General features: G+C 59.4%; 1 protein-coding gene across 5 annotated transcripts; it reads left to right on the top strand.

Annotated features, from left to right (window-relative positions):
* Window positions 1-523: 523 nt before the first annotated feature.
* CSNK1G2 (casein kinase 1 gamma 2) lies at window positions 524-24,242 on the top strand. Of its 5 annotated transcripts, none has more exons than XM_088838667.1 (12): window positions 524-788; window positions 15,022-15,104; window positions 15,190-15,621; window positions 21,434-21,474; window positions 21,600-21,669; window positions 21,748-21,896; window positions 21,992-22,226; window positions 22,300-22,385; window positions 22,471-22,803; window positions 22,907-22,990; window positions 23,088-23,194; window positions 23,329-24,242. In XM_088838667.1, the coding sequence occupies exons 3-12, from the start codon at window positions 15,438-15,440 to the stop codon at window positions 23,381-23,383; spliced, it is 1,344 nt and encodes a 447-aa protein (XP_088694793.1). In that variant the 5' UTR covers window positions 524-788; window positions 15,022-15,104; window positions 15,190-15,437; the 3' UTR covers window positions 23,384-24,242. The 5 variants fall into 5 exon arrangements, with proteins under 5 accessions (XP_088694793.1, XP_088694792.1, XP_055287453.1 ...); XM_055431478.2 differs by lacking the exon at window positions 15,022-15,104 and having other exon boundaries at window positions 526-788; window positions 22,471-22,555; window positions 22,655-22,803; XM_088838668.1 differs by lacking the exon at window positions 524-788 and adding an exon at window positions 12,586-12,817.
* Window positions 24,243-25,591: the final 1,349 nt, after the last annotated feature.

Here is a 25,591-nt window from a genome sequence, read left to right as displayed (position 1 = left end):
CCGCTTCTTACGACTCAGAGAAGCGCCGCCCCGCCGCCCGCCCGTCACCTACAGCCCTCGCCGCTCCCAGCCCCACCCACCCCGACTCCAGCCGCCCGCCCCGGAAGTCGGCGGGTCCCCGCGCTGACCACGCCCCGCGGAGCCGCCCGGCCGTGACGTCAAATGGCGAGACCTTGACGTCACAGAAGCGCGGTGGGGCGGTGTCGGGGCGACCGGCTACGCGTCGCCATGGCAACGGCGGGGGTGGGCCAGGGTCGGCGGCGGGAGTCCCGCCTCCCCGGGAGGGTGGACTGGGCCTGGTTCCTTCTCAGCCCCTGCGTGTCCTCACGGCCGCGGGCCTCCGGTAGTCCCGCGGGCTGTGGCCCGGCCACCCTGGAGCGGCCGCAAAGCGCGGCGGTTGTCGCGCGGCGTCACCCGCTGCCGCAAAGCGGCGGGCGCGCCGCCCCGGCCCCGCCCTCGGTGACGTCTCGTGCGCGCCCCAAGGCCGCCGGCGGCTGCGCAGTGGGCGCCGGCCCCTCCCCCGCGACGCTGGCGGCGTAAGCGCGGGCCGCGGGCGACGCTGCGAGACCGGGGCGAGCCGGGCGCCCGCGCGGCGGGGACGGCCCGCGCCCAACATGCGGAGGCCGGCGGCGGCGGCGGCGCGGGAGCGGGAGCGGGGACCCAAGCGGGCGCCGGAGCCAGAGCCGGAGCGCGAACAGGGTCCGGAGCGGGGGTCCGCGCAGCGCTGCTGAGGGAGCCCGAGCCGCCCAGTCCGGCCGCGGCGCCACGGCCGCGGCGGAGGCTGTCAGGTAACGACGCGCGCGCCCTCGCTGGGGGCGGCGGACACGCGCCCTGGCTCTGCGGCCCCACCCCCGCGGACCCCCAGACCCTCTGTTCATTTGTCTCGAAGACTCCTCAGACCCCGCACCCCCAAAACCCCGCAGTTCGGACACCCGGACCTCGCAGACGCCCACAATGTGGACCTGCTCCTGTGAACCCCTGCACTCCCGAGTGCACCCCCACGGCGACCCCCAACTGCCCCTACAGCCCAGTGACCGCCCACACTGTCGACCCAACTCCTCATTCCCACCCCCTTGCACTCCAGACCTTGTCTTTGCCAGTGACTCCCAAACTCAGATTCTGCCACTTCTCACTCCCTACAGATCCTCACTACTGACCTCACTGTTCTCCTCCTCCTTTTCTCACTCCAGACCTCAGTGTTCTCCACGGATTTGTCACTCCTGACTGCTGGGCTCTCCGTCCCTCAGCCCCACCCCACCTCCCTCCTTCACTGCCCGCCTAGTGCTCAAGCCCACTGCCCACTCCCCCTGGCCTCCCACCCCTCCAGCTTTCTCCGCTGGGCCCGTCGCTCCTCCCCACGCTGGCGCGCACACTCGCCCCTTTGTGGCCCTGCAGATTTGTGGGGGAGCTGGGGGCAGGAAAGGGGAACAGCAGGAGGGGTCTGGGTTGGGGGACCTGTTGTGGGACGCTCAGGAACTCCCGGCGCTCGCCGGGCTGCGCCTCCCCCTTCCGCCCTCGCCACCGGCTTTGTTTTCCGGAAACACTTCAGATGAAGGAGGGGGTGCCGACGTCTGCGTGCCCGGCAGCCACACCACCCCCTCCCTGTCCTGCGCTTCCCCTGCTCCCTCTGCCCCAGTTTTCTCAGGGGAGGCGTTCAGGACCAGGCTGGGGGCCTGAGAGAAAGCCCTTCCCTGACGTCCGGGGCGTCGTCCTGGGCCGGGTTTGGGCAGCTGGGTTATTCCCTTGGCCTCCGGATGGCATTGTTTGCAGGAAACGGCCTGGAGGGTTCCGTGCACTTAGGTGGAGTCCAGCATTCTCTCCCCAGCCCCGGCCAGTGTCTGGAGCTCCCGAAGTGTCCACACATCCATCCTGAGGGGCTTCTGGGCACGTTCGTCCCTGCCCTGAGGGACATAGACAGGCTCAGTTGGCGTTTCCTGACCCCCCAGGGGCTCCTTTGGCTCAGGGTGTGAGGGATGAGTGGGGAAGCACGAATCTGAGGGGAGGATGGCTCTGATAGGGAAGAGGGTAGCCACTGGGGGCTGGATGTGGCCCCCGAGGGGAACAGACTGAGCTGCTGGGGGAAGTTTGTGGTCGTTGCCAGGAGTTTGTTTTTATCTGCTGTGTTTCCACCGAGTTGTGGCCTGCTCTGGGCTCTGCAGGCAGAGGTTGGGGTGGGGGTGGGAAGGCGGGCTGACTATAGCATCCTCAGGAGCATACATAGGGCTAGACAAGACTTTACTGGCCCATCTTATTGTCTTTGGAGCCCCAGATGTTTAGTTTAACCCCTGCGGTGGTGTCTGTGGCCCAGCCTCTGAGGAATGGAATGGGGGTGGTGAGTGTGGGCCGGGCAGCTCCCAGATTCGGGGGCCAATTGTGTCTGATGCATCTGGCAGTGGAAAGAGGGAAGGAGATCTGGAAGGAGCTGGCTGGACCCCCACCCCAGCTATGGGCGAGACCCCAAGGTCTGCAGCAGGCGTTAGGCAGGGCTCTTGTTTTTTTACCCCCCTGCTGTCGCGCCTTCTCATCTGATTCTGGGTCCCTCTCATTTCTCTGAGGTGGGTTGGGGATAGGCATCTAATCATCTGGCTCTGAACTGTGACAGCAGGTCCTGTGAGCAAAGACTCCTCTGAACTGTGGCTTCTGATTCCATCTGAACCTCTTCCTAGCTACCTAGTAATTACATCTGGTTTGCAAGAGGAAGTAGGTGAGGTTGTTTTTTTTTTAATAAACTGAAAGCGTCCTATCTGCACATCCCAGCTCCGGGGAAGCCAGCCAGCTGAGAGGTGTTCCAGACAGCTGCAGGGCCACCTGAGCTTTGGGGATTTACTGGTGGGTCTGAGCAAGCGCTCAGGGAGGGCCCAGCCCCGACAAAGCAGTACCCAGGGATAGGGGCACGTCTCCTTGACAGCCTGGGACACCAGGAAAGCCTCATTGATGGACTTGCCATGGCTGCCTCAGAGGTGCAACGTTTCTCTTTAGGGCTGTTGGGGCTTGGTCTCTGTCTTGGAAAGTTTCTAGACCTACTCCCCTGCCTCCCAGGACCACAGAGGCCTTACAGGGAGGCTTTACAGGGCCTTAGTTTGGGGAGGGAACTGGCAGCAGGGCTGGGGGGTGTGGGGCAGGTCAGCATGGTGGAGGGCACCTTTGGTTTCCCTGGAAGGGGCTTTTGTGAAGGAGCTGTGTCCGCGGGTTGGGTCGTGGTCATCATCAGTGTCTGGTGTTTCTCTGGGTTTGTTGTAGCTGATAGGGGCCTTGCTGTTGTGATCTAGGCAGCAGGTGCGCTCTCGCCACGAGTTGGGATTCTTTCTGTTGCCTGGTCAGGGACCGAGGCCTGGTGGTGCAGAAGGTCCCACCTTGAGCAGTTCTGTACCTGCCCCACCCTATTTGGGCACTTAGGGGGCCTTGCTGGGTGAGTCCCCAAGCTCCCTTTCTACATATGAGTAAGCGAGGCCCAAGTGACTTCCAGGAGGAGACCCTCCACTCTGCCGAGGCCTGTGCTCCTCAGGAGGGTCCTGAGGGTCTCTGCCCACTGGATGCAGCCTGAGCAGGAGGCTGGGGGTGGGAAGATCAGCTCCTCTGACCTCGGTCCCTCAGTCCTGCCCATTTTCCCCTGAGCTCTCAGCAGAACCTACATCCCCTTGTGATGTGGGGGTCCATACAGATGGCCGGTGGGACTCTCAGGCAGGGGGTAATGGCAGCATTTCCTTCTCAGAACCCCACGTGTCCCCTCGGCACCCAGGACGGTCCACTGATCTGACTTGCCTAGCTGTCTGCAGCTTTCCTGTAAGTCCCTTTCAGTGAGCGGCAGAAGCCATGTAGCTTAAATTAAGGAGGGCTAGCCCTTCCCCTCACTGCACAGATCCAGCCTGCAGAACACATGCTCACGTGTGTGAGTGAGTGCATGTGTTGGGGAGCCAGCCAGGTGTCTCTGTGCCTGAGCCCCAGGCAGGGCTGCTCTCACCAGCGCCCCCGCTGGCAGTGCCTCTGCATGAGCGGAAAGGCAATGGAAGTCTCTCCTGCAGGTGGTGGGTGGGGCACCAAGGTGCAGATCATGTCCTGTGTTGTCCTGGGTCACGGCATCACTGTTCAAAAGTAGAAATAGATACACCTCATGTGTCACGACTTCGTGTTGGTTCATGACACACCTCAGAGTATTAAAAAGTTGTGCTTAAACATCACCCCTAGCACGATCCAGCATGATCCCCATTTTGGAGGTCCGGCCGTACCCACCCCAGGTTGCAGGGCAGGGTTGCAGGGCAGTGTCGCTCACTGTGGGGCCCACAGCCTCCGTGGGACCTCGATGAGTGTTTTGCAGTGTCCCTTGTGCTTGCTGTGGTCCCAGGGCCCGGCTGATGGGCACGTGGCAGGGCTCTTTGGGAGCCTGGTGGGTGACCCAGCGGGGCTGTGTGAGGGGCAGCTGGATGGGGAGGGGGCTGAGATGAAGAATCCAAGGGAGATAATTCTGGGAAGACCAAGGGTTTTGAGAGAGAAGAGGGGTGCAACAGAGAGATGGGGCTGGTGTCCCATCTAGGGTTCAGAGCCCTGAGGGTTCCCTTCCTTGTGGGTTCTAGAATTGGCTTGGGGCTAATTCCAGGGCCCACACTGGGAGCCTGGCATCTTATAGGAACCTGATCACATTGTGTGTTAGGCCGCACCTTCCCAGGAGTCGCCCATGGAGACTCACTGGCTTGGCAGCCCTTTGCTTGTATGGCTTAACCTGAGGCACTGGCAGCTTCCAGGACCCCTTGTGCCCTCCATCAGTGCCTTGCCTCGGCCTCTACTCTCACGCCAGCAGGGAGCAGTTGTGGGGCTCTTTGCCCAGGCCTAGTCCTCCCTCCACCTGCCGGCCCCTGGACATGGGCTTGTTTCCTCTGAAGCTATAGGCTGGGACACGCTCTCTAGGCTGGGTCTGTCTCCTCCACCCTGTGGGAGCTGGAATGGGTCATTCTCTAAGGCAGCCACATAGGGACAATGTCCAGGCATTGCCCGGTGTCAAGGCAGTTGGGTCCAGTGAGCACCCACCTCGGGATTTCCCGCCAGCCTGCTGTGCACAGTGAGTTGCAGCTGAAGGGCTTGCAGGTACCCATTTCAGGGCCTCCCTGAGCCTGTTTCTGGGCCTCCACAAGCCCCCTGCCTTTGCCCCCTGGAGCAGGAAGTCTGTGGAAGCAGGTCAGGAGGGATACTGCTCCTGTGGACTGGACGTGATGGCTGGCTGAGGTCCCCTTCCCAGGGCAGTGTCCCCTGCTCTTGCCTTGGGCCGCTCTCCTGCTGGCCCAAGGGTGACCCGCAGGGTCCCTCCTGGTTTATTTCTGGTCTTCAGGCTGTGTGGCCGGCTGGGGAGAGCCTGTGATGAGACCCTTGGCCCAGAAGCTCCAGCCTGGCTAGTCCCCACGTGCCCCTGGTTTGTGCCCCCGACTTGTGCCCCCAACCCAGGCAGGCTGTAGGGCATGCCTGGCGCTTCTCGCACCCTGGCCTCGAATTCCGAGTCCAAAATGGTCATGCTGGTGCCCTGGGGGCAGGTAGTCCCGAGTCTTTTGGAGGCACACGTATCTGTCAAGACCCACAGCCCCTGCCCCTGATACGGACAGGATGAGAGCTATGTGGATGGTGGATAGTGTACTGGTTAGAAAGCAGAAAGAAAGAGGTGACCTGTTTATCTCATTTAGTTTGGGGTATCCGAGATACGGTCAAACCTGTAGTTGGTGTAAGAGGTTACTGTTGAGATAGTTTGCATTCTTCATATTTGGGTGTGTGTGGTTTATCACCATTTGGAAGCTTAAATTTTCATTGGAAACACTCTATTTTAACAAATACAGAGCTTGAGTAGAAAAACATCAGGGCCCTGGGGACTGAGTCCTGCCGGGAGGCTGTCGGCACTGCTGTCAGGCGTGGCCAGATATTGCTGATAAAGCGAGGGGCGCCAGGCACGATTGTAGTTCTGACAAATGGTCGAAAGTTGCCTGGTATAAACGTACCCGGGTGGTGTGTGGGACACCCTTGCAGTAAACGTTAACTCGTTGCTTATCTCAACTTCTGTTGTCTGCTGGGTGTCTGGTGGTTAGTCTACGTCTGGCCACCCTGGGCTGGCGTCCTTCTGCCATCCACCTGGGGCTCAGGGCTGCACTGGCGCTGGTGGGTTGGAGTGGAACCTCTGCAATCAGGTGGTGGTCCTTCTGGCCAGCATCTGGGGGCACGTGGGGCTTCTGGTGATTGTGATGCAGCCTCTCGGCCAGGGGTTTTCCCTAGCTCATGGCCAGTCTGGGGGACCAAGGTTGGAGTGCTGCCAGCTCATGGCTAGAGACGGGCCAGAGGCCAGCAGGGTGGCTCGGGTGGGGAGGGCGGCCCGGGGTGGGTGTAGGTAAGCATGAGCCTGGTGGCCGCCCTGGCCGGTTTGAAGAGTGCTGGGCGAGCAGTGGGTGAGTTCTGTGTCCCCTTGGCCTGGGCCAGCACTGCTGGGGAAGACCAAGCTCTCCTTCGTCCCCTCCCCGCCTTCTCCCTGGCTTCTCTTCCTGTGGGTGCACACCTCTTGATTTCTGTCTGAAATGGTTACCGCATCTGTCACAGGAGTGGGAGGTGTGGCTCTGGCAGCTGCCTGAGGGTCGGACTTTGACCCACACTTGACAGAGGAGCCCTGCTCTGGGTTGCCCGCCTGGCCCCATACCCTTCCTGACAGTTTTATTGTGATGCCACACACTACGTTGGCTTTAATTAAGGTACAACTCACAGACCATAAAGTTCACTGGAGAGGAGACCTTGGTGGTTTTGGTATATTCACAAGTTGTGCACTATCGCCAAAATCAATTCCAGAACATTCTGTCACCCCAAAAGAACTGCAGCCCCCGAGAACCGCTACCCCACAGTGTTGTCTGTGGACCTGCGTGTTCTGAATGTTTCCCATCAGTGGCGTCACACCCTGGGGGTCCTCGTGTGTCTGCTGCTCTCATGAGCGTCGTGTTCTCAGGGTCTCGCCACGTGGTCATGAATGTCAGGGCTTCTCCCCTTTTCTTGGGTGAAGGGCACTCCCGTGTGGAGGGACTCGCGTGTTCACTCGGTTGCGGGGGCCTTGTAGCTGTCATACGTCTAGCGGCTGCGCACACAGGTCTGTGTGGACATGTTCTCGGTTCTTCCGGGTGGACACTCAGTGGATGGAGTGGCGACTCCTGTGAGGAATTGCTGTTTCCACGGTGGCTGCTTCTGTGCTGCCCGCCGTGGAGGAGGGCCCCGTTTGGCCCCGCCCTCGCAGACCCCCCCTCCAGGTTCTGTGTCCTGTCCCGGGTCAGGGTCTGACCCCTGGTCTTAGCGTCTCTGCCTCCTCCGAGCCTGGGAACTCGGGCCATTTTTTGAAGACCATCTTCCTGCTGCCCTGCACTTTCTGGAGTGCCAGCCCTTCAGAGGCCATTGGGCCAGGGTGGCCCTGCCCCTTGACGTCTTAGACACCCAGGCCGGCCCGTGAGTTTCCCTCCTGGTGCCTCTCTGAGCAGGTGTGTTGGGTGCCGGGAGGGACTGCAACCCCACAGGGCCAGGTGCCTTGGCCGCGTGTTACCATAGATCCCATCCTGTTGTCAGTGTTTTTCAGGGGCAAAAGACACGCACACATTGAGGAAAATGGGTGTTTCGGCCAAGCGTGGAAAGTTTTGAGAACTCACTCAGAATCTAGATGGTGGGCACTGTTCACGTGTCAGGGACGTCCTTCCAAACTCCCACACACCATGGGTGTGTTACAGGAGGGTCTGGCTGCTCACTGTGCTCCGCTCCCCTTGGGAATGGCCGTGGGTCTCCTTCTTGGGGAGAGAGACCATTCTAGCTTGCGCCCACAGGAGTGAAGCCATCCTCCTGGGGGCGTGTGCTCCTGTGCCTTGGCCCGGCCCTCCCGCTGCTGCACCAGGTTTGGGGAGGCTCCAGCTGGGACATGGGATCCCACGTGGTGGGCGGGGGCTGGTCCTCCCCCGCACCAGCACCCCCTCACCAGTCCTGAGCAGAGGGGCTGGGTCTTTGTCTAGGATGTGCCGATCTCTGAGGACCCGTCCAGACTAAAGGAGCCATCTCCCCCAGCAGGGGAGCTGGGTGGGTGAGTGATGCTCAGCCAGCTCCAGTAAGACAGGGAGACAGGGCATGTGGTTTTTGGTGGGTCTGCAGGTACTCTGGCCCTTTAATGTCTTTAATGTGTCTGCCCGTACAGCCCCTTGCCCTGGGTTGAGGCTACACACTCTGGAGGGTGGTCCAGCCCAGCTCTCCCATCCCCCTCCCCACCGTTATGAGCGCAGGAGAGTTTGCACCTGCTGGCAGATGCCAGCCAGGATTCCAGTGGGCGTGGGGCAGGCACAGGGCACCGTGGAGGCTGCCCTGCAGGTCATCAGGCGTCTCCCCCCTCATCTGGCCCCAGAGCCCATGTTTCCATCATTCTCAGGGCTCGTGTCCCTGCCCCGTGCTCAGCTGGGGCTCCGTATTTCTCTCTGACTGACCAAGGCGTCGCCTGTCCTCCCTGTTCTGCTCTGGGGATTGTGGACCCCAACACCAAGGAGCAGCCGTGCTCCTGCCTGATGCCCATTGTGTCCCTGGGACGGGTGCTTGCTGGACTGGCGGCATGGTGAGTGCTGTGGTAGAGGCCGAGGTGCTGGGCGGGTGCTGGGCTGCAGGTGCAAAGGTCCTGGGCAGGAGTGTGCCCACCTGGCACCATGTAGAGGGAGAGGGGGTCTGGGGGGTGCTACCAAAGGTGGTGGAGGTTGTTTTTTAAATAGACTCTTGTTTCAGAGCAGCGTTAGGTTTGTAGCAAGTCTGTGAATCAGCTTGGGGTCCCCCTGGGTCACACCTCAGTTCAGTGTCACTCGTGTCGCAGCTGATGGGCCGGTGCTGGTGCATCGTCCTCAGCCAGGGTCTTCGCTTCCCCATCCTCTCTGCCCCAGGCCCCTGCGCTCTGCCAGTCGCCGGCTCTCCTGTGGGGGGTACAGCCATTTCCGTATGTGTACCTGTTTTCTCACTTGTGGCCTGTGTGGCCGCCTACCCCTGACTCTGTGCCTTCAGCTGTCCCTTCTCACCAGGCGTTATGCGGGGTTTGAGCGCCTTTGTGTCCCTCCCCGATCCCTCTTCTCCCCCTCTGTCTCTCTCAGCTCTCAGTCGTGGGGGTTTTCAAGTGTACCCAGGGAGCGAGCTGGTGGTCACTCCAGCAAGCCCGTGGCCTGGCCCCACCCATTCCTAATGTCCAGCAAACCCACCCCCCATGGACACGCCTGCTGAGTGCTGGGCTGGGGCCGTGGGGTTTGTCATGAACATGTTTAAGTCTATGGAAAGGCTGCAGGGAAAGTACTTTGAGTCCCACATCCTTCTGGGCTCGTCTGTAACTTGGCTGATCCTGCGCATCTGCCCACACCTGCTCTTCATGACCCGGAGCGTGAGCTCTGACCGTCTTCCTTGCCTTTCTCAACAAACACTGCATGTCCTCGCACAGGGCCTTTCCCTCAGGGTTGCTGCAGCCCCTGCCTGCTGGGTGCTCTCTCCTTTCCCATTTATCCAGGGTTGTGTTCTGTTGTCTGTAAATCCCTGTTTCATTTCTGCTTGACTTCATTTGGACACTGACATCATCCTGGGGTTTGGTCCCCGTTCTCGGCCCACTCCCTTTCTCTTTGCTGTAACACTACCTGTCAGTGACCTCAGGCTTCCAGGCTGCGGCCCCCCGGGCTGGCGCATATCTAAGCCTGGGTTCCTTTCAGGGAGTGGTGCATAGATGCCATGACCTGGCACTTGGGGTGCTCATGGCTGCTGGGGCCCAGGACCTGGGTGACTTCTGGAGGGAGGCCCCGCCTACACAAGTCAGTAGCCTGAGGAGGGGGACGTGTGTGTCTGTAGGTGCCTGAGGGGGGCTGTGGCCAGGATCACCCTGGAGCCCTGCGCTTCCCAGGTGACTACCGTTGCAGAGCCCGCATTGTGTGGCGGGGCCACCCCCAGGAGGGAAGCTGCTGCCACTGCTCCAGATGCATCCTGACTCTGGCCCAGTGCTGTGCCCATGATGTCAGCAGGGACTGTGACATCACTGGGTGGAGACGGTCAGAGAAGGGGGTTCCTGGGGCCTCTGCCAGGGGGCCTGGCCCTGGCCCTGACAAGATGGAGGACCCCCAGGAGAACGCAGCAGGTAAGCCCCCTGAGCTGGAAGGCAGGCCGGGGATCACTGGGGGTGTGGGTTGGGGGGGTTGGGGATGTGGACTGGGAGCCCTGCCTGCCTGGGGCTTAAGTTGACCACAAGGGCCTGAGCAGAGTCCACACCCCTGGGGGGCCTTCCCTGAGTGAGGAGTGAGCCCGGGTGCCCTTGGGAGGAACGGGGACCCCACTGGTGGGGTGAGACTCGCTTTCGGTGACACTCGCTTTTGGGTGTAGGACTGGGTTCCTCCCTCCCCCCATGAGTTTTAGTGCCTGTGCTGACATCACACACACCTGCTTCCTGGTTCACCAGGTGTGCCTGGGGCACCTGTCCTCTTCCAGGCTCCTGGCAGCATTTGACCCTGCTTTTAGTCCTGTGTCCACTCTGTTGTTCCTGCGCCCCATAGGCCAGCAGGTGACTCGCTCTGGCCATCCCCCCTGAGGTCCCAAGAGAGGACCCAGGAAGACCCCTATGTTGTGGCGGGTGGTAGCTCCTGTTCATGGGGTGAGTAGGCTCTGGCGTCCTGTCCTTGGTGTCCACTGTCCCGTGCAGGCGGTGACCCCATGGTGGCCACACACCTGCCTTGTTGTCCAGGGGCTGACAGATGGGGCGGGCCTCTGGTGTCTCGTCAGGGCCACGTGGGCTGGGGGCCAGGCTGGGGCAGCACACCCGCCACAGCTTCTAGTTTCAGGCCTTGTTGCTGTCCCTGTGCTGCTCAGCAGGACCCCAGTGACACTGGGCATGCAGGTCAACATGGTGGTCCTGGTACAAAGGCTTACTTACAGTGGGCACTGGGCATTACTGGGGTCCCCAGAGACAGCACTGGAGGAGGGTCTGCGGGGATCAGTGTCCCTACCCTGGGCCTCATGTCCTGCATCCGGCGACCTCCCAGCCAGCCCGAGGGTGCAGGTCTCCTGGCTTTGCAGCTTTCAGAAGGCAACTCTGTGGGCTCAGAAAGGTTTGCAGCTGGAGGCCAGACAGAGGTGAAGAGGCCACTGTGGACCTCAGGGTGGGACTGAGAGCATGACCCACCTTGACCAGGGGTCACAGCTCAGAATGGAGTCTGTCAGGGCAGGACAGCGGCTGTCGGGGGCACCCTGTGCTGCTGACCGGGGAAGGCCTCCTGGGAGGGTTGGGGGTTGGAGTACAGGGAAGTGAGGTCTCCTGGAGGGTTCCTTTGTGTGTTGTTGGGGCAGAGTGGTGTTTGGTGATGCTGCCCCATAAAAACTGTTTGCACAAAGTGGGACCCAGACCTCAGTCCCTGCCTGTGGGGGATGAGTAGGTCACAGCAGCGGCATGGGGGCCTGCAAGGCCCCTGCCCACCGTTCCTTATCGACGTGGATGCACCCATATCTTGTTGGCCAGGAGGTCGAGCCCCAGTCTCCAACCCTCCCCTCCCCTACTTTGTTCCCATGTTTGGTCTTCCTGGTTGGGCCGCTGTTCTCCAGACCTCCATGCATGTCTTCTGCATCCCCTGGTGAGGGCCCTACAGTGTCCTGCCCTGGCCATACACTCCCTGGCTCTTCCTCTGCCGCTTGTGGGCAGGAGCACATGGTGGGAGTCCCCGCAGTGTCCTCGGGCAAGGAGACAGAAGAATGCAGGCATCTCCTTGCTGTCTTTGAGCTTCCTGTGGGCTCTACAGCCACCTCTGGTGCACCTTTGTGGGCGGGGGTGCGTGCACGGACCTGTTTTAGTTAATTTCCGAGAGGAAAGAAAACCTGGCAGGAAACCACCTCTGAGTGTCCATCCGGGGATAAGGGGCTTTTGGTGCCCGCTTATTGTGGAATCTGGCAGGGTTTCAGAGAAAGGAGGGTCACCTGTGCAGGTGTGTTGTCTGGGAGCAGGAGGTACCCAGATGTTTGCAGGGCATGGACTCGCTCTCTGCAGGAATCCCACACTGGTGTGTTACTGAGTCATGCACACAAGCTCCCAGGCAGTCAGGTATCCAGCTGCTCTGAGCCTGGCTGCTCTCTGGCCTCCAGGCTCACTTCCTCCCAAGGTGGGAAGGCCCTTGTCCTGCCTCTCTGCGAAGACCCTCAGCCCTTCAGCCCATCCCCTGCGGGTGCTGTTCCCACAGGCAGTGAGTGATTCAAGGAGTGTGTCTGGTGCTGGGTGGGGGGAGGGAGTGCTCAGGAAGGCGTGTGTCTAGAGGTGGAGCCTGGAGGTGGAGCGGGACTATTGGGGAAATGCAGATCAGAACCACCCCGAGGCAGCAGAGGGCTCCCGGTGGGAGCAGGACAGTTGATGAGAGGCAGCTACCAGTTCCTCCAGCAGTTAAGCTAGAGCCTCCACCTGACCTTGCCATTCTAGCCATAGGCAGTGCCCGGGATGGGGACAGCATGTGGCCTGCTGGAAACTTGTGCAGAAGAACTGTAGCCACTCTGATCACTGTGGCCCAAGAGTGGACACAGCTGGGTGTCCTTCCGTGGGTGAGTGTGTCCCTCCACACCCAGGAGCATCCCTCAGCCACGGAAAAGAGAGAAGCCCTGACACTCGTTGCCACATGGACAGACCCTGAGAACACGATGCTGAGCCAGGGAAGCAGACACAGAAGGACACGCAGGGTGTGATTCCATTGGTGGGAAACGTCCAGAACAGGCCGATCCACAGACACAGCGACTGAGGCGGGTGACTGCTGATGGGAACAGGCTTCCTTTTGGGGGATGGAACATTCTGGAACCAGAGGTGATTGTAGCACAACTCTGCAAACATAAACCAAGGTCTAGTAAGAGCCTTTGATCTGTTCTCTCTGGAAGGGGTTATAAGCCCCGTGGTCGTCATCCTCTCCAGATGTGAATAAAGATGTCCTGGGGCTCAGAACCGAGCATGCAGTCTCCACCCCAGTAGGCTTGCTGGCCGTTCTGCTTTTAAATTTTATTGGAGTAGAGTTGATCGACGATGTTAGTTTTAGGTATATGGTAAAGTGAACCGGTTATAGGTTTACGCGTATCCACTCTTTTTTAGTTTCTTTTCCCATATAGGTCATCGCGGAGTATTGAGTAGAGTTCTCTGTGCTCTACTCTAGGTCCCTATTAGTCGTATGCTCTCTACTACATATTAATGTATTTAATGTAATTATTTTCTTGTAAATTTGTAGTAGCTGTTCACAGTTAACTCCCAAATCCTTGAGGTTGAACAGCCTTCCCCCACAAGGAACTGTGGGCAGGTGGGGCTCAGCATGGCCCTTCAAGGTGGAGGCCAGCCTGTGGAGCAGTGGGGTGGGCAGCCTGCTCTGTCCTGAGCCCCTAACTCCTCGGTCAGGCTCCTCCCTTCCTCTGGTCACTTCTGCCGGGCTGTCTGGTGCCCCCTTGGCTTCGCAGTGGTTCCGGTCAGTCTCCCACAAGTGCAACCAATGGAGATGGGAGGGCTAGGCAGAGCAGCAGCTGCTTAGCCAGGCCAGCGCCCCTGAGCCCAGTGATGGGTGTGTCGTCCACAGGTGCCGGGACGCTGGTCTCAGGCAGGGGCACACACTGCTGGTGGTTAAGAGCCACATTCACACGGCCCCAGGCTGGGCCGTTTTACAGGGGTGGATGTGGCCGCTAGGAACCCCAGCAGTGGTGGAGCTGGGTGCGTGGGTTTTGGCTGGGGTCTGATTGTCTGTACACGCTGTTCATGTGGTTGGGAAGCGTGGGAGCTGCTGGCTGTAAGCAGTGAGGTTTGGCCTGAAGCCCAGGTTCCTGCCTGTCTGTAAGTCTCCTGGGGTGTGCCCAAACGGGGACTGGTGTGTACACGTGTGTGTGAGCACCCCGGCCTCGGTCCTACCAGCTTGTGGTCCTGCCTCTGGGCACGTGGCCAGGGGGTCCCCTCTTTGGGGCCTGTTCTTGGCACCTGTGCCGTCAGTGACACAAGGGGACTGCCTGGCCCTTCCGTCCATCAGCGCTGGAGGCCGTGTGAGCACCCCTTAGGGGCTGGGGCACCAGGCTCTGCAGAGCTGATCCTGCTGAAGCCTTAGGGCCCTGGTGTTGGTACGCCCTACCCTCTGGGGAGGAGCCGCCTCTGGCCTCGCCTGTTAAGTGGGTGTGGCCTTCACCAGGTGTCAGCCCTTGAGTGCCTGGTAGGGAGGGGCACAGGTGTGAGCCTCACAGTGGCCAGTCTGGGCCCGAGGGGGGCTAGGGAGGTGTTAGAGGAGGAGGCTAGTGTGTTCTTTCTAGAGAGATTCTTGTGATTTTGGTGTGAGAACAGGAGGTGGTGAGGGCCTCTTGGGGGGTGCAGTGAGTGGCTGAGAGAAGGGGATGGCTGGCAGGGGAGAGCCTCCTCTCTCTTGAGACACAGGGTGGCTGGTCTGCACGGGGGTGTAGGGAGGGGTGGGGGTAGGGAGGAGCCCACACCACAGACACACCCTGGGTTGCTTCAGGGCACCTGCCCCATGTGTCCACACCCCCTAGCTTGCGCTGCTTCTCTTGCAACCTGGGGGACTTTTGGGGTGCCTGCCATCCTGTCCACAACCCCAGCTTTGTACTGGCGAGGCCAGGCCAGACTCACCCCAGCGACATGTGCCCAGCCAGCCCTGTCAAGGCAGGGGGCCGCTGGGCCAAATGAAGCCAGGCTGGTGTTGGCTTCTGCAGCCCCTCCTTGCCTGCTACCCACCTAACCACAGGGTCATGAGCTCCTGGAACGAGGCCCAGGGACCTTGATGTCCCCTAGACATTGGGTGGGGGAGGGAGGGGCGTCTCTGGAGTCCCCATGTCAGTGGTGGGGCCTGTGTCTCTCCTTTTCTGAGGGCTCAGCGCCATATGCTGGGGCGGGGAGGGGGGTGCGTGGCGGTGCCTCAGTCACTCGATTGGGCATCTCCCCTGCTGGCATAGCCATCCTACAGCCCTTGGGGGGGCGGGGGCGGGCAGCAAGCAACGCCTGGGATTCTCAAAAGGCCTGAATCTCCCACCCCTCAGCCCCCAGAAGGCTCCAGGTTGCACCAGTGCCTCAGAGATCTTTCCAGAAGGAGGTTCCACCAGCAGTGAACACCCAGTCCCAGGTCTGGCCAGGCTGTGCTATGGATCTCGGGGTGCGTGGTGGGGAGGCTCGTGTCCTTCTAACCTGGGCCTCTGTTTCTCCTCCAGCCAAGAGCCACGAGATTTGAGCCCCTGGGACCCGTCAGCAGCATGAGTCCTCCCCCCGTGTGCGACCCGGAGGCCACCGAGATGAGCGCTGTGGCCGGGCCCTCGTGTGTGCCTGCGTCCCACTAGCCAGAGCACGCCGGGCGCCATGGGGTGTTAGCCCTGAAGAGCTGCCGCGACCGCAGGTCTCTGTGGAGCCGGATTTGCACGGCAGCTGAGTCACCGTGGAGAGGCCAGGGTACCACAAACTTATGGATTTTGACAAGAAAGGAGGGAAAGGGGAGTCGGAGGAGGGCCGGAGAATGTCCAAGGCCGCCGGCCGGGCCAGCCACAGCGTCCGCAGCTCGGGGACCAGCTCGGGGGTCCTGATGGTGGGCCCCAACTTCCGGGTCGGGAAGAAGATAGGCTGTGGCAACTTCGGGGAGCTCCGGCTAGGTGAGCCCCGCGCGATCACGTCTGGGGCCCCGGGGGCAGTGGGAGTCGTGGGTACGGGACCCAGGTAAGTGCGTGGGGCTTCTGCCCCCCCGGTTAGGAGCAGTTGTACTGAGGGCTCCTGGCCCATGGTAGCCGAGGGGCAGAGCGGAGGACCAGGGGCGGATCCTGCAGGTTGTTGCCAGTGTCAAATGTGTCCAGCAGCCCCATGGGGCTGGGTGGAGAGGCCTGCCAGAGTCTGTACCTTGGCAGATTGCGAGGGCACTGGGGTGGGGCTGGCGGAGCCTCGCTGCCCAGGCTCTAGGGCTCCAGGTTCAAGGGCAGGGCCAGGCTGCTGATGGCAGGGGTGTGGGCGGGGGAGACACAGAACCCCGCTTCTCATGGGTTCCCCCCAGCCTGGCCTGCAGCGCCCACTGCCCGTCAGGGGCTGAGACCCAGCCCTGCTGCCCAGTTAAGTGTCTGCATGTGCTCTCACGGACAGGCGCACGCACTTGTGCCCCCAGGTCCTGCCCTTGGCATTTGGGGCGGCAGCCTGAACCGCACAGGTCTGGGTAATTTCAGCAGAAAATGCCTTTTAAGAATCCAGGTTCGGTTGGTGCTCCGAAACCCAGATACAGAACACCACCCTGCTGGGTGCTGCACCCTTCGTGTGTAAAGGGTTTTCAGGGCTGGAGCGCCAGCGGTGTCGGCTCGGCTCCTGGGGCCCGCCCCCGCCCGCCCCTGCTGCTCAGTCACGTGGTTGCCTGTGCCTGCCTAAGTGACTGGGTCCCTCTCTCCGCTCGCCCTGCTTAGGGTGCCCAGGTCTGGGGTGTTGTGAATAAAACCGCCCTGGGGCGCTCTTCTAGAGTGTAAGTGCTTATGAGGGACCACCAGACTGGTTTCTGGAGCGGGGGAACTTCTTTAAACCCTGAGGCTGCACAGGAGAGCACTGGATGTTCTGCAGCCTCCTCTGCACTTCGGGTTGCCCTCTTTCCATGCTGAGCCTGTCGGTGGGTGTGAAATGGTGCCTAATACGGAATTCATTTGCTTTTCCCCAATGACTAATGCTGAGCCTTGTTCTGTGTATCGTTTGTCTTGTTTTCTGGTTGTTTTCAAAGATTTTTTTGGGTGGGGGCTGCACTGGGTATTCAGAAAGCTGGGCACAAGCTTTCTTTACTTGCAACAGGGGCTACTGTCTAGTTGCAGTGCATGGGCATCTCATTGCAGTGACTTCTCGTTGCAGAGCGCAAGCTCTAGGGTGTGCAGGGTTCAGTATTTGCAACTCTCAGGCTTGAGATTGTGGGTTCAGTAGTTGTGGCACGTAGGTTTAGTCTCCTCATGGCATGTGGGATCATCCCTGACCAGGGATCAACTGGTATCCCCGGTATTGCAGAGTTGATTCCCAACCAGTGGACCACCAAGGAAGCCCCCAAAGATTTCTTTTTATCTTTGGCTTCAGATTTTGATCCTGTCTTGTTTAGGTATGGTTTTCTGTTCATCCTGCTTGGGGTTTATTGAGTTTGTAGGATCTGCGCACTTCTTCATTAAATCTCAGAAAGGATTGCCATTATTTCCTCAAATAATTTTTCTACCTTTGTTTAGTCTCTTCTTCTCATACTCCAGTCACATATGGTCAGGAGTGTGTTGTTGTTAGTTTGTTTTGGTTGTGTTGGGTCTTGGTTGCACTGTGGGCTTTTCTGCATTTGTGGTGAGTGGGGACTCCGCTCTGGTTGCAGTGCGTGAGCGTCTTGTTGCAGTGGCTTCTCCTGTTGCAGAGCGTGGGCTCTAGGGTGCGCCTTCTTCAGTAGTTGCAGCTCCCAGGCTCCGGAGTGCAAGTGTCGTCGTGGCACATAGGCTCGGTTGCTCTGGGGCATGTGGGATCCTCCTGGACCAGGGATCTGCATTGACAAGCAGATTCTTTACCACTGAGCCACCTGAGAAGCCTGTCAGGAGTGTTTGATGCTAGCCCACAGGTCCCTCAAGTTCCTTTGAGTTCTTTCCCAGCTTGTTTTCTTTCTTCAATCTGGAGAGCTTGCATTTCTTTATGTATGTTCACCCTTTTTTTTCCTCCTGCAGCATCTATATTAGGTACATCCACTGAAATTTTCATTTCATACATGGTATTTTTCATTTCCATTTGGTTCCTCCTATTTTTCCTGTTGAGATTTTTCCATCTGCTTGTTAATTTTGCCCATCTTTTCCTTTAATTGTTGAATATACTTAAAGTAGCCATTTTTTAATTGGTGTATAGTTGATTTATAATGTCGTGTTAATTTCTACCATACAGCAGAGTGATTTAGTTACACACAGACTTTTTTTAAAATTTCATCTTTTTTAAAAATGTATTTTTGGCTCTGTGGGGTTTTCCTTGCTGTGCTCAGGCTTTCTCTAGTTGAGGCTAGCAGGGGCTGTTCTTCCTTGCGGTACAGTAACTTCTCATTGCGGTGGCGTCTCTTGTCGCCGATGGATTCAGTAGCTGTGGCTCAGGGATGGAACTTGTGTTCCCTGCATTGGCAGGTGGATTTTTATCGACTGTACCACCAGGAAATGACATTACTTCATTCTTTTCTGTGGCTGAGTAGTGTTCCATTGTATATACGTACCACATCTTCTATGCCCACTCATGTCTGTGGACATTGAGGTTGCTTCCGTGGGCTGTCATGGCTCCTGTGAACAGCGCCACTGTGAACATTGGGGTGCATGCATCTTTTTGAATTGAGCTTTCACCAGATATACGCCCAGTTGGAGGATCATATGGCAGCTCTGTTTTTAGATTTCTGAAGAACCTGCATCCTGCTCTCCACGGTGGCTGAACGACCTTACATTTACACCCGCAGTGTAGGAGGGTTCCCGTCTGTAGTGTCTATTTTAAACACCAGTGTCTATGGTCCCTTTGATTCTGTTTTTCCTTCTTACGGTCCTGTTCCGTTTTTCACATGTGTACTGATGTTTGATCATATGTTGGACAATGTGGGTAGCACCCGTGAGGTCTGGATTATGCTTCATCCTGGGGACTCATCTAGAACCCATGAGGGGCTGGCCTGCAGCTTTGATAGGCTGGCCCAAGAGCAGACATTATTTAAGGGCTGGAGTCACCCCCCTCCCAATATATGGGCTCTCTGGGTTTTCAGCTGAATGCAGGGGAGCTCGGGGAGTCTCCATGCCCTGGATGCAGTGCCTGCACCCTGTTCCTGCCCTGGGCAGCTCCTGGCATCTCCCTTCTGCTCACAGTATCCCCCGTGAGTTGTTCTTCATCATGCCTCGCAGACTCTTACTCTTCACACCCTCTGCCGAGCCCAGAAGACCTGAGGTTCACAGGGAGACTGTAACCATGGACTTTAGATGCCTGCATGCGCGTGTGCACAGACCACACATTCACCTTAAACGCAGGAACCCCAGAGCTCACAAATGGCAAAACAGGAGGTTCCTACCACAGTTAGACATCATCGAAGTTTAAACATCCAGAAGTGTTGTTAAGAGCAGGAGCAGGAAAGCTGCATACTGGGAGGTGCTGATTGCAGAGCACCCCTGGACAAAATGCCAGTGTCCACGGCACAGGAAAAGGGTATGGCTAAGTCAGAAGACAGGCGGTGTGATTAAAACTGGGTGTGATATCCAAATAGACACCTCCCAGGAGCCAGCAGCCAGGCGACTGGGGGTGTGGAGGGCAAGACAAGCCAGCAGACCTGGCCAAGAAGTGATGCGCTGCCGAAGGAAGGCCTCTTCTGGGGAGGTGAGTGGAATGTGCTCTGTCCTGACGGGGTGGGATGGCACAGAGCTCATCAGATGTAGGGCTCTTCAATGATAAATGTCGCTTCCCAAGGGAAAAACAGGGACTAAGTATAGACTAAAGGTGGTCTGCAGGCTGGGGTACTTAGGGAACAGGGGACTAAGGTCTACAACTTTGAGACGCATCTGAGAACGAGCAGGTGACAACTATGCAGCCGTGTGGCAGAGCAGAGCAAAGCATGAGCTGACGAGTCTGGCGGCGAGGGTGCCGGCTTCGTGCACCCGGCTCTCCCGTTTTCTGTATCTGAAGCTTTCATAATAAAATGTTGGGGGGACACAAGAGGCATGCCTGTTTTTAACTCAAAACCTGACAACCAGGACTAGATGGAGGCTGTCTCTCCTTGCCCACGGGTGTCTTTTACTCATCGGAATGGAAGAATAGAGGCTGCAGGAGGGGTCCCAGAGGGTACCCTTTCCCAACAGCGGTAGTGAACAGACCAAATGTGGAAAGATGGGACAGGAAGAGACATGCTGTGACCCGTCCAGACAGCCTGACTGTCCATGTGTGGAGGCCAGAGTAGCCGCTCAGTAAACAGGAGGGAGTGAGTTTAGTAAGGCTGCTGGGTGTACCAGCATGGATCAGCTGTATTTCTCCATTGGAGCAACAGTTGGAAAAGAAACATTTAAAAATCTACCCTCCAGGTGCCTCCAGGATAAACCTAACGAAGGTGGTATACGCACTGCGCTGAGCACTAAACGCATTGTGAAGTTAATTTCCAAGACGCGATTCCTCTGCAGACTTGGGGCCCATGCTGTCAGAGACATGGGGTCTCTGGGGAAATTGACCAGCTGGCTGTGCACCGCAGTGGAGACTGAGGCCCTGGAGTATCAGGGGCTGAGCTGAAGACCCCAGGCGGAGGCCACAGTGATGAGAGACCCAGGATGGGGGAGGAGGGAGCTGACTGACAGGCACGTGGGGCCTGGCCTCGGCCTGTGTGGTCCTACACACCAGTGTCTCAGCCACCCCATGGGTGGGGCAGATGGGCCCAGCACCTTGGGCACTCAGACTGTCCCACTGCAGGGGGATGGAGGGTTAGCTGAGGCCTCTTCCCACACTGGACCCTCTCAGAAGCAAGATACAGCAGTGGGGTGATTCAGCGTGAGGTCTCCTGGGGGCACAGCACACCGTGGGGCCTGCTGGCACTCAGGCCCCAGAGGGTGGCTAGCTGGTGCTGGGAGGGGCAGAGAGGGTGCGGGCAGGTTGCTGGGTATGCTCACAGGCCGCCACCCCTGGGCGCTGTCTGGGGCTCAGCCAAGGGTGGGAACTAGCAGGTGAAAAGCTGGTCTGCTCAGGGGTTCTGGAGCTTTTGTGTTTGCAGTTTTATGAGGTTGAGCACAGTAGCTCAGGTGGAGGTCCAGGTGGCTGGTGAGGGGCTACAGGAGATCTACTGTCCCAGGCATGTCAGTTTCTAAGCCAAGGATGCAGGTTACTTTCCTCCCGATGGGCTTTGTGAAGGAAGCCTCAGGCTGGGGAAGGGACTCCTGGCCTGGGGCCCTTGCTCCATGGTGAGGGGGTGGGGCTTGTCCAGCAGAGGTATACAACTTAACTGTCTGGACTTAGGGGCAGCGTGTGGGTTGGGGGGCACCCTCGAGGGTCCCTAGAACTGAGAGGGGTGAGTGCTGGTCAAATGGCGTGGATGGGGGCTCAGCACCTGGGGACACAGAGATGGGGCGTGGGGTGGTGTGGATGTCTCCTCCAGGTCTCTGGAGCTGAAGAAAGGCCTTGGGGTCACCAGGACTCTGTTCTGTATTAACTCTTCTAGATGGGAGAAATTGGAGTGCGTGGGCGTGCTGGCGGGAAGGATCCCACTGAGGACAGGGGAGCAGTAGGCAGAGGCAGGGTTTGCCTGAGGACAGGGATGGGTGGGGGTGCTCACAGCAGGGGGGAACCCCTTGCGGGCATCCTTTTCCCTCCCAGACCGGGAAACGAGGGGACAAGCGCAAGGAGGGCTGTGGGGGGAACAGTAAATGCCCCGTGGAGGGGTGGGTGGTGCGTGTACTCGTGGGCTGGAAGTCCTGCGGACCTGACGTGCTGCTTCTCCCACAGGAAAGAATCTCTATACAAATGAATACGTAGCTATCAAATTGGTGAGTTCAAGCCCTGACCCTAGCCCCAAGTGGCAGCTGTCCCGATGGGCCTGGCCAGGGTCGGGGCGGGAGGAGGGCAGGACTGCACCCTGCGTGCCGCCCACGCGTCCTCTCGTCCCTCCCAGGAACCCATCAAGTCCCGGGCGCCGCAGCTGCACCTGGAGTACCGCTTCTACAAGCAGCTCAGCGCCGCAGGTACCCCAGGGCCGGGCGTAGGGGAGCCAGGGGAGCCCGCCTGGGCGCCGTGCTAGTCTGTGTGTCCTCCATCCACAGAGGGCGTGCCTCAGGTCTACTACTTCGGCCCGTGCGGGAAGTACAACGCCATGGTGCTGGAGCTGCTCGGGCCTAGCCTAGAGGACCTGTTCGACTTGTGCGACCGCACGTTCACGCTCAAGACGGTGCTCATGATAGCCATCCAGCTGGTGCGGGCCGGGCTGGGGCGGAAGGGGTGGGGTAGGGCGGAAGTGGGGGGCGCAGAGAGCAGGCTGAGGCCCACCTACCGCCCGCGCACCGGCAGATCACGCGTATGGAGTACGTGCACACCAAGAGCCTCATCTACCGCGATGTGAAGCCGGAGAACTTCCTAGTGGGGCGGCCGGGCACGAAGCGGCAGCACGCTATCCACATCATTGACTTCGGCTTGGCCAAGGAGTACATCGACCCTGAGACCAAGAAGCACATCCCGTACCGCGAGCACAAGAGCCTGACAGGCACGGCACGCTACATGAGCATCAACACGCACCTGGGCAAGGGTGAGTGAGTGGCGTGTGGGCCGGGCAGGGGATGGAGGTTGGGAGGGCCGCACTGACCTGCTGTCCCCCGCAGAGCAGAGTCGCCGTGATGACCTGGAGGCGCTGGGCCACATGTTCATGTACTTTCTGCGCGGCAGCCTGCCCTGGCAGGGGCTCAAGGTGGGTGGGCCAGGCCCGGTGGGCAGGCCGGAGGTTTCCCGCGGGTGGACGGGCTGGCCAAGGTGCTGACTGCACTCCCCCACAGGCCGACACGCTCAAGGAACGCTACCAGAAGATTGGGGACACCAAGCGGGCCACGCCTATCGAGGTGCTTTGTGAGAGCTTCCCAGGTGAGAGTCGTCTCCCCACGTACCCCGGCCCCCTTGCTCTGGAGACCCCTGCCCAGTGCCCCCGCCTTGGGCCTCCACTAGCCCTGTTGGTATCTGCAGAGGAGATGGCCACCTATCTGCGCTACGTGCGTCGCCTAGACTTCTTCGAGAAGCCGGACTACGACTACCTGCGCAAGCTCTTCACCGATCTCTTTGACCGCAGCGGCTTCGTGTTTGACTACGAGTACGACTGGGCTGGGAAGCCCCTGGTACGTGGAGGGAGGGGGGCTGGCACGGGAGGGGCCCCTGGCAGGTGGAGGTGGATGGCAGGGGCCCCCAGCTGAGCCTCAGCTACCTCTCGCTCTCTTGCAGCCCACGCCTATCGGCACGGCTCACTCTGACCTGCCCGCGCAGCCTCAGGTTCGAGAGAAAGCCTTGCTCTACAGCAAAAACCAGGTGAGTGGCAGGCCAAGGATCGTACCAAAGTGTGTGTGTGTTTCGCGGGGGTGGTATCAGCCGGGGCCACATGACTCCCCGCCCCCTCCCCCCGCAGGCACTTAACTCCACCAACGGGGAGCTGAATGCCGACGACCCCACCGCCGGGCACTCCAACGCCCCCATCACAGCCCCTGCAGAGGTGGAGGTGGCTGACGACACAAAGTAAGGCCACGGCAGGGGGCAGGGACGGGAAGCAGGGATGTCCTGGGCCCGCCCCCTCACGCCCTTGCCCCTCCTCCTCCACCCTCACCCTTTCCGCAGCTTGTGCCCCCTTCCAGCCTGTGTCCCCCTTCCAGGTGCTGCTGTTTCTTCAAAAGGAGAAAGAGAAAATCGCTACAGCGACACAAGTGACCCCAGGGCAGTGACCCCCGAATCCTCCCGCTGCAGCCCCCTGGGGCCAGCTTGTCCACGGCCGCATTGGCCACAGCCGGACGCAGATTGCAGGCCGGCAGCGCTGCCGCCCCCCGCGCGGGGTCACGATCTTCACATAAGACTTTGGCCGAGATTTCTACACCTGTGTCTAGTCCTCCCCTCCGAGAGCATTAACTATTTAAAACAAGGAAAAGAGAAACCACCGCGGCTGCCCTGCCCTGCGCCCCCGCCCGCGTCTGCTGAGTGAGTAGAGCGGCCGCCGGCACCGCCGCCCACCCGTTAGTGTCATAAAGTCCAGCTTGTCTCCCTCGATCCAAAGGCCGTTTTCTCGAGGGGGCGCTGCGGGGCGTTGCTGCCAGGGGTGAGCCCGCCCTGGGCCTCCCCAGACTGGAGGGGAAGGCGGGGTGGGGGCGGCCCCCAACCAAAATGCTGCACCAAAGCCTGGGCCGGCAGGCGCGGCCCTCAGGGGACCTGTGCACCTGTCGGTGGAGCCGCTGGCCTGAACTTGGGCTGGGGGCAGCCACCTCGAGGCCAGTGGGCGGCGCGTGTGCGGGCTTTTTGTGTCGCTCCGCGCTGCCAGCCGAGCCTGCAGACAAGCGCCTTAAAGCCCGTCCGAGCCCCGCAGGTGTGTGTGGAGCGGGCAGCCCCATCAGTGCAGTCCCAGTGGTCCCCTGGGGCTGCGAGCTGCGGGCAGAGCAGCTGGGGCGCCTTCGCGGTGCGTGAGTCTAGGTCTGGCTTTACAAAGTGTACAGAAATGGCACTTCCGTTTCTCTGATGCTTCCTGGAAGCCATAGAACTTAGGGGCTTTTTTTAAAAAAATAAAGGAAAATGAAACCAATTCCCAGCGTGGTGTCCAGTCAGTCAAAGGGGTGTGTCTGGGAAGGGACACGCAGGACTGGGTGTCTGTGAAGGAGGCGTACGACTTGGGGAGGGAGCCAGGGAGTAGCAACCTCCTGCTCAGGAGAAATGGAGGTGGGAAACAAGAGAACTGAAGTGGAGATAAGAACCGGGTTGGTTTATTTGGAGCAAGTGGGAAAATCAGTTAACTACATCACAGACCAGGAGCCACAAATACAAAGGTAAAGGATGGGGAACTTTGCCCCGGTTTACACAAGTTCACTTGAAACCCCCACTCAGACGGATTCCCTTCCAGGAGCAGAAAGGCCTCAGCCGTGTCTGGATGGCTGGGTCGCCAGTGAACTCCACAGCAAAGCAAGGAGCCCTGGGATGGCTGAAGAAACGCCCTCTTGGGGGCCTAGAGTTTGCGTCAAACACTCAGTGGGGTCAGTCTTAGGAGACTGGGCCCCCAGGATGGGGCCAGTGTTCCTATACAGAGAGGAAGAGTGACCACTGCTCTGGAGGACGCAGCAGGAAGCCAGCCATCTGCAGGACAGGAGGTGGGCCCTCACTAGGATCCGGCCATAATGCCCTCGGACTCTGGCCTGATCGAGACCGTAGCGGCTCCTGGAGCAGCTTCACAGGGACCCCAAGTCACTGACAACAATGTGAGGAAGGCCCGAGGCATGCAATGTCCTGCCCATGAAATAAGTAATGTGCCCAGCTCCTCCAGGAGCCTGGCCTCCTGCCCACCCCTACCGGGCCTTGGGGGCAGCCAGCCAAGGTGGGTAGAGGTCCCCCAGCCCCACAGCTGGGAGCCCTAGGCTCCCCAGAGTGTAACATGGGGCCTGACAGGGACAAGACTCTCCCAGCAGTGGAAGATGTGAAACCACATAGGATCAGAAATTCATACATGAGGGACAGACCCAAAAACCGGACCCAGAACCAGCCGATCAGATTTGGGAAGCAGAGGTAAAAATAAGTGAAATTTTTATTTAGAAACGAGTAAACTCTTAAGGTGCGTGAGGCTCCAAGGAAGATCAGAGAAAAGGCTTGGGGAGGAAAACAAGGGCGTGAAGAGGCAATGCTGGCGGTGAGCAGCCAGAGAAAGACACAGCAGGGGATTGGCGGTGGTGGCAGTGTGGACCCGAGTCAGCGAAAAATGTCGGAGCAGGGACTTAGAGCTGCTGCGGGCACTTCCCTGGCTGTCCAGTGGTTAGGAAACTGCCTGCCAATGCAGGGGACTCGGGTTCCATCCCTGCTCCAGGAAGATCTGCATGCCCTGGAGCAACTAAGCCTGTGTGCTGCAGACTAAGCACACTTAACCTGTGCTCTAGAGCCCAGGAGCCT

This window comes from Moschus berezovskii, chromosome 8 (assembly GCF_049115385.1).
Source record: "Moschus berezovskii isolate FMDL1 chromosome 8, NW_MosBer_1.0, whole genome shotgun sequence".
Lineage (NCBI taxonomy): Eukaryota > Metazoa > Chordata > Mammalia > Artiodactyla > Moschidae > Moschus > Moschus berezovskii.
This window is presented reverse-complemented; position numbering and strand designations above follow the sequence as displayed.